This window comes from Fukomys damarensis, unplaced genomic scaffold (assembly GCF_012274545.1).
Source record: "Fukomys damarensis isolate Sample0158 unplaced genomic scaffold, DMR_v1.0_HiC HiC_scaffold_32, whole genome shotgun sequence".
Lineage (NCBI taxonomy): Eukaryota > Metazoa > Chordata > Mammalia > Rodentia > Bathyergidae > Fukomys > Fukomys damarensis.
This window is the reverse complement of record NW_022900944.1, coordinates 31,993,454-32,010,004: the sequence shown is the minus strand read 5'-3', so window position 1 is coordinate 32,010,004 and position 16,551 is coordinate 31,993,454. Positions and strand designations below refer to the sequence as shown.

The window sequence follows — 16,551 nt, the reverse complement described above, 5'->3', positions numbered from 1 at the left end:
CCGCCGCCACCGCCGCCGTAGCCATCATCCTCCCGGGTCAGCGTCGTGGCGTCATCACAGCGCGCGCTGGACGCCGAAACAAACCCTGGCCGCCTACGAGGCGATGGGGCGGAGGTGGGCGCTCTGAAAGCCCGGCTGGGCTATTGGGCACACTGGAAAGCTACCTGCCAATCAACTCCGTGAGGGTGGGGCCGGGCTCACTTCTTGGGGATGGGTCTATTTGTCGCCCAAAGCGGCTATATCCGTGAGCTACTGGAATCCTTTGTGCTAGAAAAAGGCTGGGGTCGCCGGAGGTACTGAGAAACTTTGAAATTTCTGATTGAGAAGAGAGAAAGACCTTTGAAGAGCTAGGCTGGAAATGCAGTGAGTTTCAAAGGGGATTCTAGAACTGAACTGCCTCTTGATCTCCGCAGTGTTGACTTAAATTTCATCAACGAAATCTATTTTTATTTTTGTTTTGTTGTGTTTCGTTGTTGTTTTGCTTTGTTTTAGACCGGGTCTCGCTATATAGTTCAAGCTGCCCTTGAACTCGCTGTGTAGCTCGGGCTGGCCTTGAAATCGCGGCGATCCACCTGCCTCAGCCCCCCAAGGACTGGGATTTCAGGCGTGCACCCCACGTCCTGTCAGAATCTAATTTTTAAAACTACGATTAAAATAACTGAGGACAAGAAAATAATTTCGGACACCCACGATGTTTAATTTGTCTTCCATCACAGCAGAATTGCAAATAGTTAACGTTGAATTGGTGTTGGGCCAATTTCTACAGCAACGACTTAGTTTATTTTTACACAAAGCAAGCAGATTTTTTTAATTGTTACTATTCACAGTGACTTTTATGTAGCATTAGAGTTGTTTCACTACTTTACAATAAATTCAAATTGCCATGGAAAAGATGCTACAGGTGATGTCACTGTAACTTCCCTTTATCTTCTCCTTTTCAGTCCTTCATTTACTTTTTTTTTTTTTTTTTTTTTTTTGGTGTATTTGTTTTAGTTTGAGACAGGGTCTCACTACATAGTTCAGGTTAGCTTTGAGCTATTAGCCCAGGCTGGCCTTGAACTTGTGGCAGTCCTCCTGCCTCAACCTCCCAACCAAGTCCTGGGATTATAGACATGTGCCACTACACCTGGCTCAAAAAGTAAAAAAAAAAACAAACTCAGGACCTTGTGCTTGTGAGGCAGGCTGGGTGCCATTGAGCTAAATAAATCCCCAGCCCTAAAAAATATTTAAAGGGCTGGGGATTTAATTCAGTGCAGAGGTCCTGGTTTCAGTCTCCAGTACCACAAAAAGTAATTAATTAATATAAAATATCATTTCATTTGTTTTATGTAGTTAGGGTTCATACAAGATTTCATTTAAAGAAAAATTTAGCCAGGCTTGGTAGTACATCATGTCTGTAATCCCAGCACTTGGGAGGCTGAGGCAGGAGGATTGCCATAAACTCAAGGCCAGCCTGAGCTACAAGTGAGTCCAAAGCCAACCTAGACTACACAGTGAGACCCTATTCTCAAAACATCAAAAATAAATAAATAAGAAAAACTTTGAAAATTGTTTCCAGTAGTCATGGTAGCACATTCCTATAATCCAACCACTGCTGGAGGCCTGGGCAATTTAGCAACTTATTGAAACCCTATCTCAAAAAATAAAAAAGCATAGGAGGGTAAGAAGGGAGGGGAGAGTAAGAAGAAGTAAAAAGTATGAAGATGTACTGTGTACTTGTACCAACTCCTCATGTTGCATGTAATCTTCATATACTATAAATAGGTTCATACTAATAAAAGTAAAGGACCAGACATGTAGCTCAGTACAAAGGCCCTGGGTTGAATCTCCAGTACTGAAAAATCAAAAATAAATAAATAAATGTTGACAAAAGTCTAGTAGAATTATTAACAGCGTGGAATTTTTTTTTTTGATGCTTGACTCACAAAAATTTACATTTCACAACAGCATCATTTCCTTATTAAATGAACTAGTACAGCTTAGTTAAACCAAATGAACTCATAATCATCTGACTTTGTCTATCAACTCCTATTAGCTAAATTTATAACCTTGCAATTGCTTCATACAGTCGAACTTTTAAACACAGAAAGCACAAGAATAAACCAATAGTAATGTAGAATCTAGATGATCACCTGGGCAACTTAGAAGGTGGGCTTTCGAAAAGTCTGAGGCACAATTACAAGAGTAAAAGTTCTTGTTAACAGCATGGAATTTAAGGCTAAACAAACCTGAGATCAAATCTCAGCTCTGACATTTCCACAGCTATGTGTTCTTAGGGACAACATTTTCCCTCATTAAGCCTCATGTTTCTATTTATGTAATGGGGATAATGCTGACCTCACATAGGATCAAAAATTATATAGAATTCAAATCGATGACCCTCAGATATCCACACAACACTTCCATTTTACAGACGCTAGGCAAATTAACAAAAAATTGTTGAACCCTGTGTGCAGGTGATCTGGGCTTTGAGGAAGAGCATAAAGTTCAGTCAAGAGGTATGTTGAGGCAGGGGTGACTACACCTACAACATCCAGCCCCCGGACTCCATATAAATACAAATGTGATAATGTCACAGTGATGCTCTGGCCTGGGCAGCTGTACCCAGAGCCCAGATAGCTTGGCCACCAGCCTATCACTTTCCTCTAGCTCTGGAATAAAAATACACAAAGCCCTTAAGCCCCTGGCCAGAGAGCAGATTGTTTCCCCCCTCACCCCCGCCCCCACCATGCAATCAATCCATGGAAGAGTAGGGACTTAGGGAGCAAAAATCAGGGGGAAAGTAGGTCAGGGAAGACAAGGAGTTAATTGAAGCATCAAGCTAGCCACCAAAATGGGAACATGTTTAGGAAGTATGGATGACAGAGGATACCTACATACCTGTGTGGAGGCCTCTGGAGACATATGCCACTCTGGAGCCTAAGCAAGAATCTCATGAGGCCTGATTCTGTCCCGGAGAGTAACAGCCTCCCAACATGGACTCCAGTGTAAGCCTGGCCTGCTGAACTCTGGGATGCCATGGCTCCCTTTTTCCTACCAATTGCTTTAGGTCTCCTAAAACAATCTGTATTTCAGCCCATCTTTCCTGCATCACTTAGGTGACCTATTACCCCATATATGCATCCTGTTTTGCTTCTCTAAAGCCTCCCTTTGTCCCCAAGGACTGAGCAGGAAGCACCTTTATGCTGCTACATAAAGGGCATGTAGGAATGGACAGATGTAAGCTAATGTAGCACTTTATAGACAGGAAAAAGCGTTTACTATCCACGGGTATCAGTTTTTCAATTTAGAAAGTAGAAAATAAAGGGGAAGGAGTGATAATAGAAACCAGCGAGGAGACCATGGCTGAGCTCACACAAGTCTTGGGGTGGAAGAGGGTCACTCTTCCCTCTGAGGCCTTCTGGCTCAGCTTCTGCCCATGCTAACTTTTCTCCTTCTTTTCCATTTGATTGAAAAGGGACTCCACATATAGCATACACTCTTCCTAAATTTTCCCCCACCCCAAGACAGAGTCTCACTGTATAGTTAAATCTGGTTTTGAACTCACTACATAGCCCAGGCTGCCCCTGAACTCTCTATCCTCCTACCTTAGCCTCCAAGAGGGCTAGGATCACAAAGATAGGCTACCACATGTGGCTTTTTCCCCAAAAAAGTCTTAGGAGATTATTTTGATTCCATCTGTACACTTCTCCAAGAATAAACTTGTAGAGAGCAGGGACCAGAGGATCCCTCATTGTGATCCCAGTTTCTTTTTTTTTTTTCTTTCAATAAAATAACTTTATTTATACTAAATTATACTCAGTTGATCCCAGTTTCTACAACATCAGATTCTGTAACTGCTTGAATGTGGACTCTGACAGGGGGTTGCACCTTCCAGAACAGCCCCCTGGACCCAGAGAAGGAGGGGACTGAGGATAGTATCTGAGTGTGTCTTGAAGACTGAGGTACTAGTTCAGCAGAAGGAAGGGGAACTGAGATGTAAGGAGCCTAGAGGCAGAAAGGAGGCTGGGGAGAAACCCTACATTAAGGGCAGGATACCACCTCTATAGGGACCACCATAGGAGGGGAAGGTAGGGCTAAGTGTGGGCCTGAGAATCCTCCCCACAATCTGATCCCCCACCCCAGCCAGCCCAAAGGCAGAGAATGGCTGGGCATTCCGGCAGATTTTGGGTCTCCACCAGAACTCTTGGGACCTGCGAGTAATGGAAAGTTCTGTGCTGCAGCCGGGGAAATTAATGTTTGTAAGCAGGGAGAGTGAGTCCCCAGTGGTGGCTTTAGGCCCCGCCCATCCCACGCTGAGGATCAGCTTCTGGGGGGCCCTGCCCTAGCCAAGCGGCCGCAGCTGGAAGAAAGGAAGGAGCTTAGTGCAAATACAAATACCTTTAATGAAAGCCTTGCACGCTCTGCAGAGCCAGGGCTGGAGATGTGGTTGCTGCCAACAACCCCTTCCTGCTAGGCCAGGGGCCCCAGGAGACAAGCTAGGGTCAAAGCAGCGGCCAACAGGGAAGGTGCGGGGACTAGGGCAGGTGTAGGCCCTGTCGCCCGTAACGTCTCCTGGTTGATTTCTGGGCTTGCATCACGCTCCCGAACACGCACGGGAGCACCACATAGAGTGTGTAAGTTATCTGGGTGTGGGGCCCGGCGAGCTTCTTGCTGTAGTGACTCCCACACAGCAGCTGCCTCCTCCGGGCAGCCCGACAGGACCCCAGAGGCGCAGGCATGGAAGTCATTCCAGGACCTGTTAAGGAGTGGGATTAGGGGGGTTAGCGAGGTTAGGGGGGATTAGGTTTGGGAATGATGAAGAGGTTCATGCCCTGAGGATGGTGCAAATTGGGCTGTGCCTCCCACTTGCACACTGCCTCCCCATTGCCAGTACCTGCAGATAGTCTCCAGCTCACCTCCGCGGCCCATGCTGTCCCCCAGGCGGATGAGACACTCCGCAAAGCCCTGGTATATGGTATCACATCGATTTTGACCCTCTGTGGCTGCTGCTATGGGAGGTACAAGGACTGGGGGGTTGGGGGGGGGTGAAGAATGGTTGATCGTTTGAGCCAGCCTGTCCCCAGCCCCCAGAGGCTTGTTTACCTGGTAGTGTTCTGGAGATGTGACTCAGCATGAAAAGGGCACCCTAGGGAACTGAGCAGCATGTCTAGGGATCAACTGCCTTGGTCCCCTTCAAGACAGGACCCAGATTGGGATGCAAGGGTAGGAAAGAACATTGGTCCCAGGAGTTGAGTAGGTTCCTCCTCTGAGCTTCTGGGAGCTCTAGGTCAGGTGATGATGGTCCATGAGAAGGAGTTACGATAGCATAGAGGCATTAAGGATTCAGAAGTGTAAGTACAAGCCCACACACACATGGGACACTCTCTCTGCTGCCTCCATGAGCATTAACCTTCTACTTCCTTCTCAAAGACATGTTATGTCTTGGATGAGGCTGAGCAGGATAGAGAGGTCAGGATCCAGGCCAGACCTTCATAAGGAACTTCAGGGATCCTATGGCTGGTCCAGGAATTCTGTCAGTGACCATAGGCTCCCTGTAGAATTTCAGGGTCCTTCCTCAGCCAGAGCTCAGTTCCTGACTCACTTTTAATTCTGAAGCCATTGTCACATTCCCAAAATCCTCATAACTCCTCTCCACCTTGGCTCCCAGCTCCCACACATACCCTATACCAGCCTAGTAGGGGACCTGAAAGAGAGGTGCAGCCTGGACCAGGTCCACCACCCGCACACTCACCGAATGGCACCAACAGCAACAGCCTCAGGGAACACTGTGGCTGCCTCCAGCAGCAACAACCGCGCCAGCCTGGCATTGTCCCCGGCTGGGAGCCTAGTGAGGAAGCTACCCTCTGCTGGAGAAGAGCCTGTCGGCCGGCCCAGCCCCCAGAGGGAGGGACCATAATTGGATAGGAGGCTGGGGCGGGGCCTGAAGCCAGCTGAAAGCTCCACCTCCAGTACCTGGATTGGCACAGATAGAACAGAAATGCCCAGAACAGAGGCACACAGGGTGATGATGAGTAGCCCCAGATCCCTTGCCCCAGAGTTTAAGTGAGTTATCTCAGAAGGTTGAGCAGATGAGTGAGTTATTATGCCCATGGGTGGGTTGGTGTATACAGACCTCCCCAGAGAAGGTAATTTCAGTTATCAGACACACCAAACTCACACACATGCTCCATTTTATTCAAAAAGCATTTAATTGAATTTCTCAATATTTTTCAAAAACAAAAAAAATCCAAATCAGAGGTAAAAAGGAACATGAAAACTCAAGTGGTGTCACAATCTCAGGGTCATGCTCCAGGCATGGCAGAACCCAAGAAGGCACAGTACCTGCCCTGGGCCCAGCCTAATTCTGGTGGCTACCACAATCTGTAGACCACAGCCACTACACCCTGTCCCCTTCCCCCAAACACCCGAGGTGGAGGCCTGAGCAGGTAAATAGCAGACACAACCCCAACCCTGCCTTGGACTAGGCCTGACTGCTGACCGTTAGTGTCACCCCACCCCTACACAAGGCAGGCTTAGCTGCTAAGGGAGGCTGGGGGTCACAAGGCCATTTAGTATCAGGCTAAGACGCCGGGCTGCTTTGCCAAGTGAGTTGTGTGGCTCAGCCTGGAGGAACTGGAAGAGTTTCTGTCGAACCTGGGCCATGACTGAGCCCATATGGTCTCGAGTGATGGGGTCACTGTGGTCCAGGTGCATCACCGCCTCTTCCAGGTAGCTGAGGGTAGGTTAAAAAGGACAGGCTACAGATGGAAATGCCTCCTGATGGCACTGATGCAAAGAGGGACTGGTGGCAAGGGAAGCCTCTAAACCTCAGATGGATAGAGGTGGAGATGGGTGGAGAAAATTAAGGAGAGGAATCAGGAGGAGTAGGCAACTCTGCTTGGAACTGCTCCTTCCCCTTCTCCACTCCCCAGCTCATCTCCTAATGCCTGACTACATTCACTTACCTGAGCTTGAGGTCAGTTCTAGTGCCAAGATCAGATGCCAGCTGCTGGATGAGGGAAAGGAGCACAGGCTGGGAGAGTGGGCAGGGTGGCTGCCCAAAAACCTGGGCTGGGTCCACAGTTTCACACACATACAGCACCAGGTTCAGGTCAGCGGCTGTCAGTGCCTGAGGGCAGAATAAGGCAACAGCATTTATAGCTAATATCAGGATAGAATGCCTGCTTATCTGGTATGTGGTTTGAGGGAGGAAAACCACAGAGTAGGGTGCTGAGAACTCCAGCAGGGGATGCTCAGGGACCCAGAGGGAATATCATAGGGCCATATGGTACCCTAGAAAATCAAATGATCAGAAAAGGCTTCTTGAGAGGGTGCCCTCCTCAGGAGAACAAAATGAGTTGAAGAAGTCTATCTCAAAGGAGCAACATAGGTAATGGCTTAGAAACCAAAGAGAATCAGAAAGAGTCTGCTAGACAGCCCAGAGCCTGGTGGAGAGTGTGGAATATGTAGTGTGTGGGCCTTGTCAGGTGACACTTGACCCTTACTAGCACCAAACATGATCATACCTGCTGGAAGGCCTGATTGAGGTGGCCCTGTTGTAGCAGCTGCAGGATATGAGCTTGCTGAGTATGGCAGTCAAGGTGGGAAGAAGGGACAGGTGTGCCAGCAGCTGAGCGCATGGCCTGCATAATGCTGGAGGTGACAGCAGCCTGCTGCTCCTTGAGTGCCACACTCACTTCACCCTTAACAATGCGCTGTACTTGTGCTAAAATTGACTCCTGCAGGCTGCAAAGAAAGGAAAGTAAGGCAGAAGTGGGTAGGAATACCAGCCTGGCTCTCCCCAAACCCACCACTTTGTCCAGAGCCTTGCCCACACACCTGCCCACAGCTACATGAAGCTGGTGCTGCACCTCAGCCCGAACACTGCTGGACACAGTGGCTGCCATCTGCTCTGTCGCACTCTGTAGTGTGCTGACCAGGCCCCGAAGCTGAGCCAGTACAGGCTCCCTGGCCTCCTGTTCCCGTACCTTCCGGCTCTTCATGTGGGTTTCTAGCTGCTGTAAGTCTAAGTGGGTGACCATGGAGACCATGAGAGATGGTAGTAGAAGAGGATAGACCCTCCTACCTTGGGTCATATGACCCTACTCACATTCCTGGGTACCCAGCCGAAAGCTATCGTTGATCTGCTGGAACATAGCCTGACAGCTCTTCTCAAAGGCTGGCAGCACCACACTTTGAAAGGCTTCACGGTAGGCAGTTTGCATTGGCCCCTGTAATGTGTCTGCAGCAGCTCGGGCAATGGCATCTGTCAAGTTCTGGGGTAAAGCGAGGGGCCTAGTTGAAAGCCCAACCTGACCTGACAATAACCCTCTCCTCCAGTTCTGGGCCCCTATAGCACCTTGGACTTAAGTAGCTTGGAGATGTTCTCTTTCATACTGCCTTCCACAGCTGTGAGCTTGGTAGCCACTGAATTGTTCAGTTGGCCAGCCACGGGCTCCAGACTCCTGGAGACACCTGGGGCACGGGAGGAGAGGAAGGTGGACTCAGAAAAGGAAGGTTGACAGGTACCCCCTTCTCCTATCTGACCCACCCAAATGAATTCTCCATGCAAAACTCACATGGAGGAACCGTCTTCTTGATCTCATCCCGTATGCTGCGCTCCAGCCGCCCAGCCACAGCTGAAGACAGTGCCTGGGATAGCTGCTGTGTCAGCTGCTCCTGTAGCTGCCCACCCCGCTGCTGCCCCTCAGCCAGTGCCCGCTCCAGCCGCCTCTCTGCATTATAGCTAAGGAACAGACCTGGAAGCATCTGCCATAGCACTTCCTGGTATACCCCTTCCAAGAATGCTGTCCCTACCTCCCTGTCATGCTCTGCCATCAACCTGAAGGATACGTTCTTGCTCATGCCGTGTCTCAAGCGCACGTTCTACATGGCCTGTAACAGTGCTCTGCAGGCCTTCAAGTTGGGAACACAAACGCTGTAGTATCTCTTCTTGGCTGTGCCGTAGCTCTACCAGCTCTCTCTGCTGTTGCCAAATTAGTGCTGGCCAGTCCTCAGGGAGCTCTGCCACCTGTCAGTAGCACTGACAGTCATGTGATGGCCAACCCACCCAGCCCCAGCCACTAGACAAGGAAATGGCACAGAGCCCCTCCCACCCTCATAAAATAGGGTCCCAGGGGTAGAAAGATGTTTGATTGTTTACCTGGTGCTCTGTGAGCCGGGATCCTACAGCTGAATCCCTGCCATAGGCAAGAGGAACCTGAGACTATGTCAGGCAGATTAGATACCACCCTGTCCCTAGCCTCAAAACCCCCCATACCCATCATCCTTCTTGCTTTTCCTTTTGAGCTTGGGTGAGGTACGAGGAGATCCCTTGGTCTTCCAGTCCTTGGCAGGCAGACGGGGAGTGGGAATTTTGGTTCCAAAGCCTGCTGAGGCAGAGGCAAGGCTGGCCACCTCATCATCGTGGTCACTGTGGGAAGGGGAGACAGGGAGTAAGCCCATATCCACTTGCTGACCTTCTCTTGTGAAGGAACTGGTATAAAGTGGTGCTCACCTTTGCTCAGCACTGGTGTCCTGGCTGTCATGTTGCTGCAGTAGATGATAAGGTGGTCGGTGGAAGGCCAAGCTCTTGTGCTTTTCCTGGAGGCCATTCCTGGGGCTGAGGGGACAGGTCAACTCAGCAGTGGATGATTCTGAAGCCCTCTCCCACCAGCACAATTTCCCCCTTCTAAGTTCCTCACCTCTCTGCCATGGTGCTACAGGTCTCACGAGTAATGTCAGGTGCTGTAGGCCAGACCTGACTATCAGAGGTAGCAGCCTCCTGGGTCAAGGCTGCCTCCAGGAGGGAGGGTGTACTATGCCGATCCCCATCCCCAGGGCCACCATCCAGGCCAATCTGAGGGCCAAGCTCGGGCCCTGGTCGGGGTCGTGGAGACAACAGGTGTAATGCTGAGGCAGCTGAAGCCATACTGTCTGGCTCAAGGCCCTCAGGAGCAGAAGTACCAAAGCCACGGGACAAGGCTTCAGATGCAATCTCAGGGATATCCTGGGACAGGGCAGTAGAAGCTGAGGAGATAACATCAGGAGAACGGGTACGACTGGGGGAGGCCTGAGGGAGCCCCAGGGGCTCCACTTCCTGCAGCTCCAGGGACAATGCAGAGGCACCAGTAGATACCTGAAATGGGACAAAGATAGGGGCTTAGGTATTAGGAGGTAGGGGGCCAGAGATAAAGCATTGACATTATTCGTGATGAGAAATGGAATAGTGACCAGGAGATGCAGGTCAGAAAAAAAAAAAATGGCCACAGCCCATGAGAGAAGGTGGGGATGGGGAGGCTGAGGATATACCCTCCAGGGAACATGGAAGGCTGACATGATCTCTGGGAAAACAGCATCTGAGGTAGAGAAGGGTCAGCAGAAAAATGAGTAAGAGGAAAATGCCACCCACCAGCTACCCAGCACTTCACATACACGCACACACATACCTGTCCAGACCCCTTAGAAGTCAATTTGTCAGCTGGACCTGGGAGCAAGCTAGGCAGGAGGCTGCGTGGGCTTCCCTGCAGGCTGCTGCTGCTGCTCATTGTCAGACTTCCATCCAGCTGCAGCTTCGGGCTCAAGGTCAGCTCCTCAGGTGGTCTGGTGATGGGAAGGCTGAGAAGTCAGCAGCCAGAGCTTGATATCACCTGATGTTAGTCTCTGCTTCCCCCAGCTTTCACCCTTACCTGGGCAAAGGGGGGTCCACGGCTGAAGTGCTGCTCACAGCAGACACAGCTGTAAGAGAGCTGCTGCTGCTGCTGCTGCTGCTACTGCTGCTGCTGCTACTGCTGCTATTGCTGCTGCTGCTGCTGGTGCTGCTAGGGGATGCAGTGATCTGGGGAGATACAGAGATGGCATTGTGGCCTGTGGGGAGAGCATTCTCAAGGTCTCCCACAGGGGGTGGGAGGGGAGTACCTGCTGCAGAGAGGCAGTGGGTGTCATAAAGGCATCAGGGGTCATCAACTTGGGCTTGGTCTCACTGCTTAGGCTCAGGAAGTCAGCAGGTGCAGGCAGCTCCACAATTCGTCGGAGGTCGGGCTGAGAGCCATGAGTGGTTGACCCCAAGCCCTCAGGTCCTAATTCAGGCCGAGACTCTCCAAAGGCTGTGAGGAAAGCTGCCACTTGACTCAGATCTCTAACCTCACTCAGTCCAACCCAATTCCTTCTCACCCCTTACTCACCAAAGTCCTCATGGGCAGTGTGAGTCGGGAGGGGGGCCACCACATCAGGGTTCAGCTGTGGCTGGAAGCGGATCTGAACATCTTGCAGTGCCCTACAGAAAGAGAAGTGAGGAGAATGTTCAAAGGGGCCAGGGTCAGTAGAGTAGGGGAGGGACAGAGAGTGTATAGGGCCTCCCCAACACACTTACTTAGTATGTACACAGAAGAGCTTGATGAGTACACCAGCTGCAGACTCCATGGGACCAGTTCCATGGGAGCCCTCTGAAAGGACAGCACGGATAATTAAGACCCTGGCCCACTTTGTGTCTCAGCACCCACCACACAAACACACACCAATTTTTATAGTCAAGACCCTAGGGCAGTTTACCAGTCCCCAGGCTATCGTTCTCCTCCTCAGCAGGCAGCACCTCAGTGTGCCGCAGCCGGCAGCGACTCACAACCTGGATGCCAAAGCTTAACACAGGATGAGTGAGCAGGAACTCTGAGATGGAGCTGAAGCAGGCACGGCCTTCCTCCTGGTTCTGCAGCAGCTCCATCACGTAGAGGACCTGTACAGGTGGCATATTCTAGCTGAGCTCAAAGGCTGTGAGGGAAGTGGATGTGTCACATACGGCAGCTCTTTCCAGTGACACTGGGTTTTCCCAACATGCCCCACGGAAGCCTACCTTCCGTTGTACATCACTGAGAATGAGGTACTCTGCTGAGAGATCCAAGCAAACTTTGAGGCTAGGGGGGACACTCACTGAGCTGAAGATATCTGGGGAGAAGCTAGGGAGCCAAGAAGCAGACTAAATGAGACTAAGAATTCAAAGCTGCAGTATCTCCACCCCCACCCCACCCCTCTCAGTTCCCCAGCCTCTGCTTACCGAATGGTCTGCAGGCAGGTCCAGGATACCGTGCACCACATCTTCAGCTCCCGATTCTGGTCAGCACCAGTAATGAGGAACCTCCAGAAAGGGACCCTGCAAGGCAACAAGTCATTGAGTGGTTGGCTGGACCTGCAGCTAGGAGCCCCTGGTCCACCTAGCACCCATTTGCTTGCCCACTCACTCACTCAGGGTCCTGTTTCTTATGGTTGTCACAGAACAGGAGGCAGGAGAGGGGCCGTCCATCATGAGGTTTCCACTCATGTAGACACCTACAGACAGGCAGATGAAGGGCTTGAGAGAGTGATCTATTTGGAATCCTTTCTAGGCTACTCTGGGTCCTTCAGGCCTTGCCTTACCTTGGTTCATCCTGTCCCTCAATGTAGATCTGCCAGAACTTGACAAAGCCATCATGACTTGCAGTAGCCAGGACAGTCCCATCAGGTGAGAGGGCTCCTTCACTTAGGCACTGGGAAGAACCCAAAGAGCTTTACTACCTGACTAGAGTGGGGAACAAATCCTTCCCAAATGAAGATGGTAGTAAGCTGGGCTGACCACAGTGGACTCACACATTTGCATGACTAACTGAATGACTAAGAGAAAACCAAACTTGCAAGGCACAATAGGTTAGGAGTGAGTTCCACAGGAGAAGGCCATTTTGTGCTCAGAGTAGATGCAGAGAATAGATGAGGGACAAAAGGAAGAAAGGGAAGGCAGAGAAATACTCAGCTATAGGCCTACCGTGCTATGGCCTTTTACCACAATGAAGCCCTGCTTGATTTGGCTGACATCCACAGGCCAGGTGCTGTGGTTAGAACGGAGCATATCCAGGTCCCACACCTCAGCCTAGAGGAACACGGAGGTGAGTGTTCAGCCTAAGCACACAATATGGTTGCTGTTATTTCTTCCACCATGTCCAATCCTTACCCGATCTTCATGCAGCAGGGCCACAGTTGGGCTGCTTTCCTCACAGCAGTCCTCACTTTCCTCAGGAATAAAGGGGCACCAAATGATCCTTCGGAAGTGGTTTAGTGGTGTGCCCTCTGGCTGCCGGATATGGACTAAGATTTCTTCTCTGAGCATGATGTTAAGGGCTAGGTAGATGGATGATAAGGTATGTCTGGCAGCCCCTGTTCTGCCCACCCTTTATCAGTTCCCATCCTCAAGAATGGATACTGAATTTTGCCATTAACCAGAGCCAAGCGCCACACAAACAGGTTGCCTGCCTCATCCAGGCAGGCCAGCTGTGGAGAGTTGAGGTGTGCAAAGGCCAGATCAGCCACACTTCCTGTGAAGCCCTTGAGCAGAATCCGTTCCGAAGTGCTGACACTGATCACCCGCACCATCGCTGAGCCATTATTGGCAGCTGGAATGAGAAGAACAAGGGGCCGTGAGAGGGCAGTGAGTAGGCAACCAGGCCCAGTCAGGAGAAGCCCTGCCCTTGCCTGTCTCACTGCTACCACCAGACCTGGCAGTGGGTGCAGAAGTCCAGCTAAGATTTCTGTTGTACCTCTAAAGTCTGAGTGGGCTGAGTGGACCACCACTGGATCTGAATCTCTGGGGCTTCTAATATCGAACACTTCCTGTACCATCCTGCCCCTACTCACCTCGAATGGCATAGGCCAAGAAGGAGTTAGACACAGCAATCAGGTTGCCATAGTAGTACTTCTGCTCCCAATCATACTTGGCAACAGGTTGTATTTTCACCTGAAAACCCAGAGTAAGGAAGGCTGAAGAAGCAGAGGACTCAGGAAACTTCCCAGGGATTAGGAAATCTCCCAAGAACCCGAGGGGGAGAGGTCCCAGGTGTAAGCGCAGCCACCCATGGCAATCTCCTGGGCCAGATTCCCACAGAGGCCTGCCAGCCAACCCTGGCTTCCTAAAACTGAGGCATATTACTTGTGACATGGTGGCCTTCACAGGAACTGGCAGCATGCGAGAAATTAGGCATGCTCCCATATATTATACAGGCCATCGTATTCTGGTACCTACCTTGTTGCTCCCCCGAGCCTTGCTTGAAATGCTGGAGTCACTGCTGGCCACAATCTCCACCTCCTTGGCCAAAATACCAATACAGGTAGAGCTGTCATCTCCAGGGAGGCAGCTGGAGAGAGGGGTACATAAACTTTATTTCTTTTTCATCCAAAGACTCAATGGCAGGAATAGAAGCATAGCCAGTTGGTAAGGATATGTAGTCCCCAAAGCCCAATTTTGCTTGGTCCAGTTCTGAGCTCCCTTTGCTCACCTTTCTGCTTAGGAATAAGCCTACTACCATTCTGCATCAGGCACTTAAGTTGTCCTCACCTCTCATCCTAGAGCAAGCTCAATGTGGTTAAAAGTACTTTGCCCCAAGTCATCCAGAGGAAGAAAAGCTGAGGTACTGGCCCCTCTCACCCCTCATCTCATGTCTTCAGCTAGCACATGCCCCAAAGACACTATCAGCACCACTGAAATCTCCCAGATACTCACATAACCTGCTTCTCCTGTAGGTTAATCGGTGGCATAGTCCGAAGACCAGGCTTGTTTGCTGAGGTACCATCACCTGAGCAGAGTGGGTCTGGGACCAGGAGCCCATTGAGGTCCCCATTGTAGGCACTGGATTGCCGCCGGCTCTCAGCACTGGAGCCTGGAGACAAACAGAGACATCTTGACAAGGTTGTTCCACTTACCCACAAGCCTCTCCTCCTTCAGGGCTTCCTTCAAGACCAGAGATGCTCTCAAAACACTCAACTGAGCATGGTATATCTGTGGGGAGGAGGGCCCTTTGTTTATCTCTCATTTCATAAATGCTGATATATGTTAGGACCAAACATAAGAATGAGGATCTTCTACCTGGGAAAGGGGTACAAGCCATCAAAGATAATCTGAAAGGGCCAGGGATTTAGCTCAGCGGTTCTGCCTCCTGCCTTACAAGTGCAAAGACCCGAGTTTGATCCCTGGCACCAAAAAACAAAAACAAAAACAAACCACAAAGATAATCTGATAGGGCTGGGAATAAAGTTTGGTGGTAGACTGGCCGCCTAGCATGCATGAGGCTCTGGGTTCAATTCCTAGCAGTGGGGGGAAAAATGCCCCTCTGAGGCCTGTTAATATTCAGCACAGGTCAGCCAAGAGGAACTCTGTGTACTTTAGGGAGGGCATAGGGTCAGGAAAGCCTTCAAAGAGCAGGCACCATCGTTGTACTCAAAACACACAAATACAGAAAGAATGGAGGGAAAACAAGGCCGCAGAGGCTTCAGGTATGATGCTGAAACTCTCCCTGTAGATAATCCAATCCACAGCAATTCTTGGTTTCTTTTATTTTTTTTCTTTTTTTTGGTACCAGTGATTGAACTCGGGACCATGCGCTTGCAAAGCAGGTGGCAGCACCACTGAGCTAAATCCCTGGCCCCCTTCCTTCCTTCCTTCCTTCCTTTCTGAGGTGCTACAGATTGAACCAAGGGCCTTGCACATGGTAGACAAGGGCTCTACGACTGAGCTACACCCCTAAACCTCACAAGACAGTTGTAAAGAAGGTAACATGGTCAGCTCTGGTGAGTGGACCGAATGCTCGAAGGCAGCATACAGAATATTTGAAAATCTGAGAGAGATATATCAGGACCCAGACCTAGTAACAGGCTAGAGAGAAGAGAGGCTCCTAAGGATTGAAAAGGCACAGATAAGATGGGAAACTAAAAAAGGAAGGGACCTGCCTCACACAGAAATGGCTTAGAAGAAGCCATGTTGGGCAGGTAAACTCAGGAGAAATAGACATGAAGAAGCTGAACAAAGAAAAGACAAACTACAGAGTTGGGTGCGAAATTAGGAAACACTGCATTTCAGTTGTTTGCAATGGCTGGGTTTCAAACATTCTCACTGACTTATAAACCAGTGTCTGAACTTGTAGGTAGCAGGAAGACTAGGGCTTTAGGAACATAGCAAGTTTCCAGTCATAAAACAGTATTAAGAAAAAAAAAAACAGTATGAGATCTGATTTGGTTCTTCAGTGAGAGGGGATGAACAAGACCTATATGGTAAGAGAATCAAGTGCCAATCAATAAACCAAGGAGTTTTGAGGAAAGCCTCTAGGCCACCTACTAGGATCATACCCACCTTAGGTGTTTAAGAATAAGCTGACACCCTCTCCCCTCCAGGAAGCCCACTAAGAGAATAAACAAACAACAGGCCCAGAGTGTACACAGTTGGTCATGCTAGGCTCTACCAAATGTTTGGAGTATAGTCTGCTCAGCAGACAATGGGAAGAAGAGTGAAGCCACACTGATGAGTTGAGGGAGCACACATTCCAGGTGTGGAGAAAGGGTCCCTGGTCTCAAAGAGTAGATGGGTTTTTGCAAAGAGTATGGGTTAGCTATTTCCCCTCAGAATGAGCACCAATGCCTGCTTCAAAAGCAGCCAGTCTGGATCTCCCAGCAGGTTTAAGGAAAGTTGTGAGGCCCAGCCTGGGATTTATTTAGCTCAGCAGCACAGCACCTGCCTGGCAAGTGTGTGGTCAAGTGCGATCCTTGGTACCAAAAAAAAAA

At 50.0% G+C, this 16,551-nt stretch overlaps 2 protein-coding genes across 2 annotated transcripts in view; both read right to left on the bottom strand.

Annotated features, from left to right (window-relative positions):
• Window positions 1-4,386: 4,386 nt before the first annotated feature.
• Window positions 4,387-5,918, bottom strand: Nrn1l (neuritin 1 like). Its single transcript, XM_010612275.2, has 3 exons — window positions 5,735-5,918; window positions 4,877-5,009; window positions 4,387-4,738 (listed from the first exon to the last, which is right to left on the bottom strand). The coding sequence occupies exons 1-3, from the start codon at window positions 5,895-5,897 to the stop codon at window positions 4,453-4,455; spliced, it is 582 nt and encodes a 193-aa protein (XP_010610577.1). The 5' UTR covers window positions 5,898-5,918; the 3' UTR covers window positions 4,387-4,452.
• Window positions 5,919-6,503: 585 nt separating this feature from the next.
• Window positions 6,504-16,551, bottom strand: part of Edc4 (enhancer of mRNA decapping 4) — an 11,977-nt gene continuing 1,929 nt past the window's right edge. The window contains exons 2-29 of the mRNA XM_010612278.3: window positions 14,501-14,657; window positions 14,024-14,135; window positions 13,639-13,738; window positions 13,208-13,397; window positions 12,959-13,106; window positions 12,773-12,877; window positions 12,391-12,500; window positions 12,220-12,303; window positions 12,032-12,127; window positions 11,831-11,933; window positions 11,533-11,713; window positions 11,354-11,426; window positions 11,166-11,257; window positions 10,900-11,087; window positions 10,671-10,819; window positions 10,431-10,584; window positions 9,687-10,120; window positions 9,500-9,604; window positions 9,263-9,415; window positions 9,146-9,182; window positions 8,836-9,013; window positions 8,562-8,717; window positions 8,342-8,457; window positions 8,093-8,258; window positions 7,822-8,008; window positions 7,509-7,728; window positions 6,948-7,111; window positions 6,504-6,715 (exon numbers count right to left, since the gene is read on the bottom strand). Coding sequence (XP_010610580.1) covers window positions 6,523-6,715; window positions 6,948-7,111; window positions 7,509-7,728; window positions 7,822-8,008; window positions 8,093-8,258; window positions 8,342-8,457; window positions 8,562-8,717; window positions 8,836-9,013; window positions 9,146-9,182; window positions 9,263-9,415; window positions 9,500-9,604; window positions 9,687-10,120; window positions 10,431-10,584; window positions 10,671-10,819; window positions 10,900-11,087; window positions 11,166-11,257; window positions 11,354-11,426; window positions 11,533-11,713; window positions 11,831-11,933; window positions 12,032-12,127; window positions 12,220-12,303; window positions 12,391-12,500; window positions 12,773-12,877; window positions 12,959-13,106; window positions 13,208-13,397; window positions 13,639-13,738; window positions 14,024-14,135; window positions 14,501-14,657 — 4,151 coding nt within the window. The 3' untranslated portion in view covers window positions 6,504-6,522. The remainder of the gene's footprint in view (window positions 6,716-6,947; window positions 7,112-7,508; window positions 7,729-7,821; window positions 8,009-8,092; window positions 8,259-8,341; window positions 8,458-8,561; window positions 8,718-8,835; window positions 9,014-9,145; window positions 9,183-9,262; window positions 9,416-9,499; window positions 9,605-9,686; window positions 10,121-10,430; window positions 10,585-10,670; window positions 10,820-10,899; window positions 11,088-11,165; window positions 11,258-11,353; window positions 11,427-11,532; window positions 11,714-11,830; window positions 11,934-12,031; window positions 12,128-12,219; window positions 12,304-12,390; window positions 12,501-12,772; window positions 12,878-12,958; window positions 13,107-13,207; window positions 13,398-13,638; window positions 13,739-14,023; window positions 14,136-14,500; window positions 14,658-16,551) is intronic.

Coding starts and splice junctions, on each gene's coding strand:
- Nrn1l (XM_010612275.2), bottom strand. CDS start 5,897: ATGGTCCCTCCCTCTGGGGGCTGGGCCGGCCGACAGGCTCTTCTCCAG. Junction 5,010..5,734: donor GTTGCTGTTGGTGCCATTCG/GTGAGTGTGCGG, acceptor CCAACCCCCCAG/TCCTTGTACCTCCCATAGCA. Junction 4,739..4,876: donor GAGCTGGAGACTATCTGCAG/GTACTGGCAATG, acceptor ACTCCTTAACAG/GTCCTGGAATGACTTCCATG.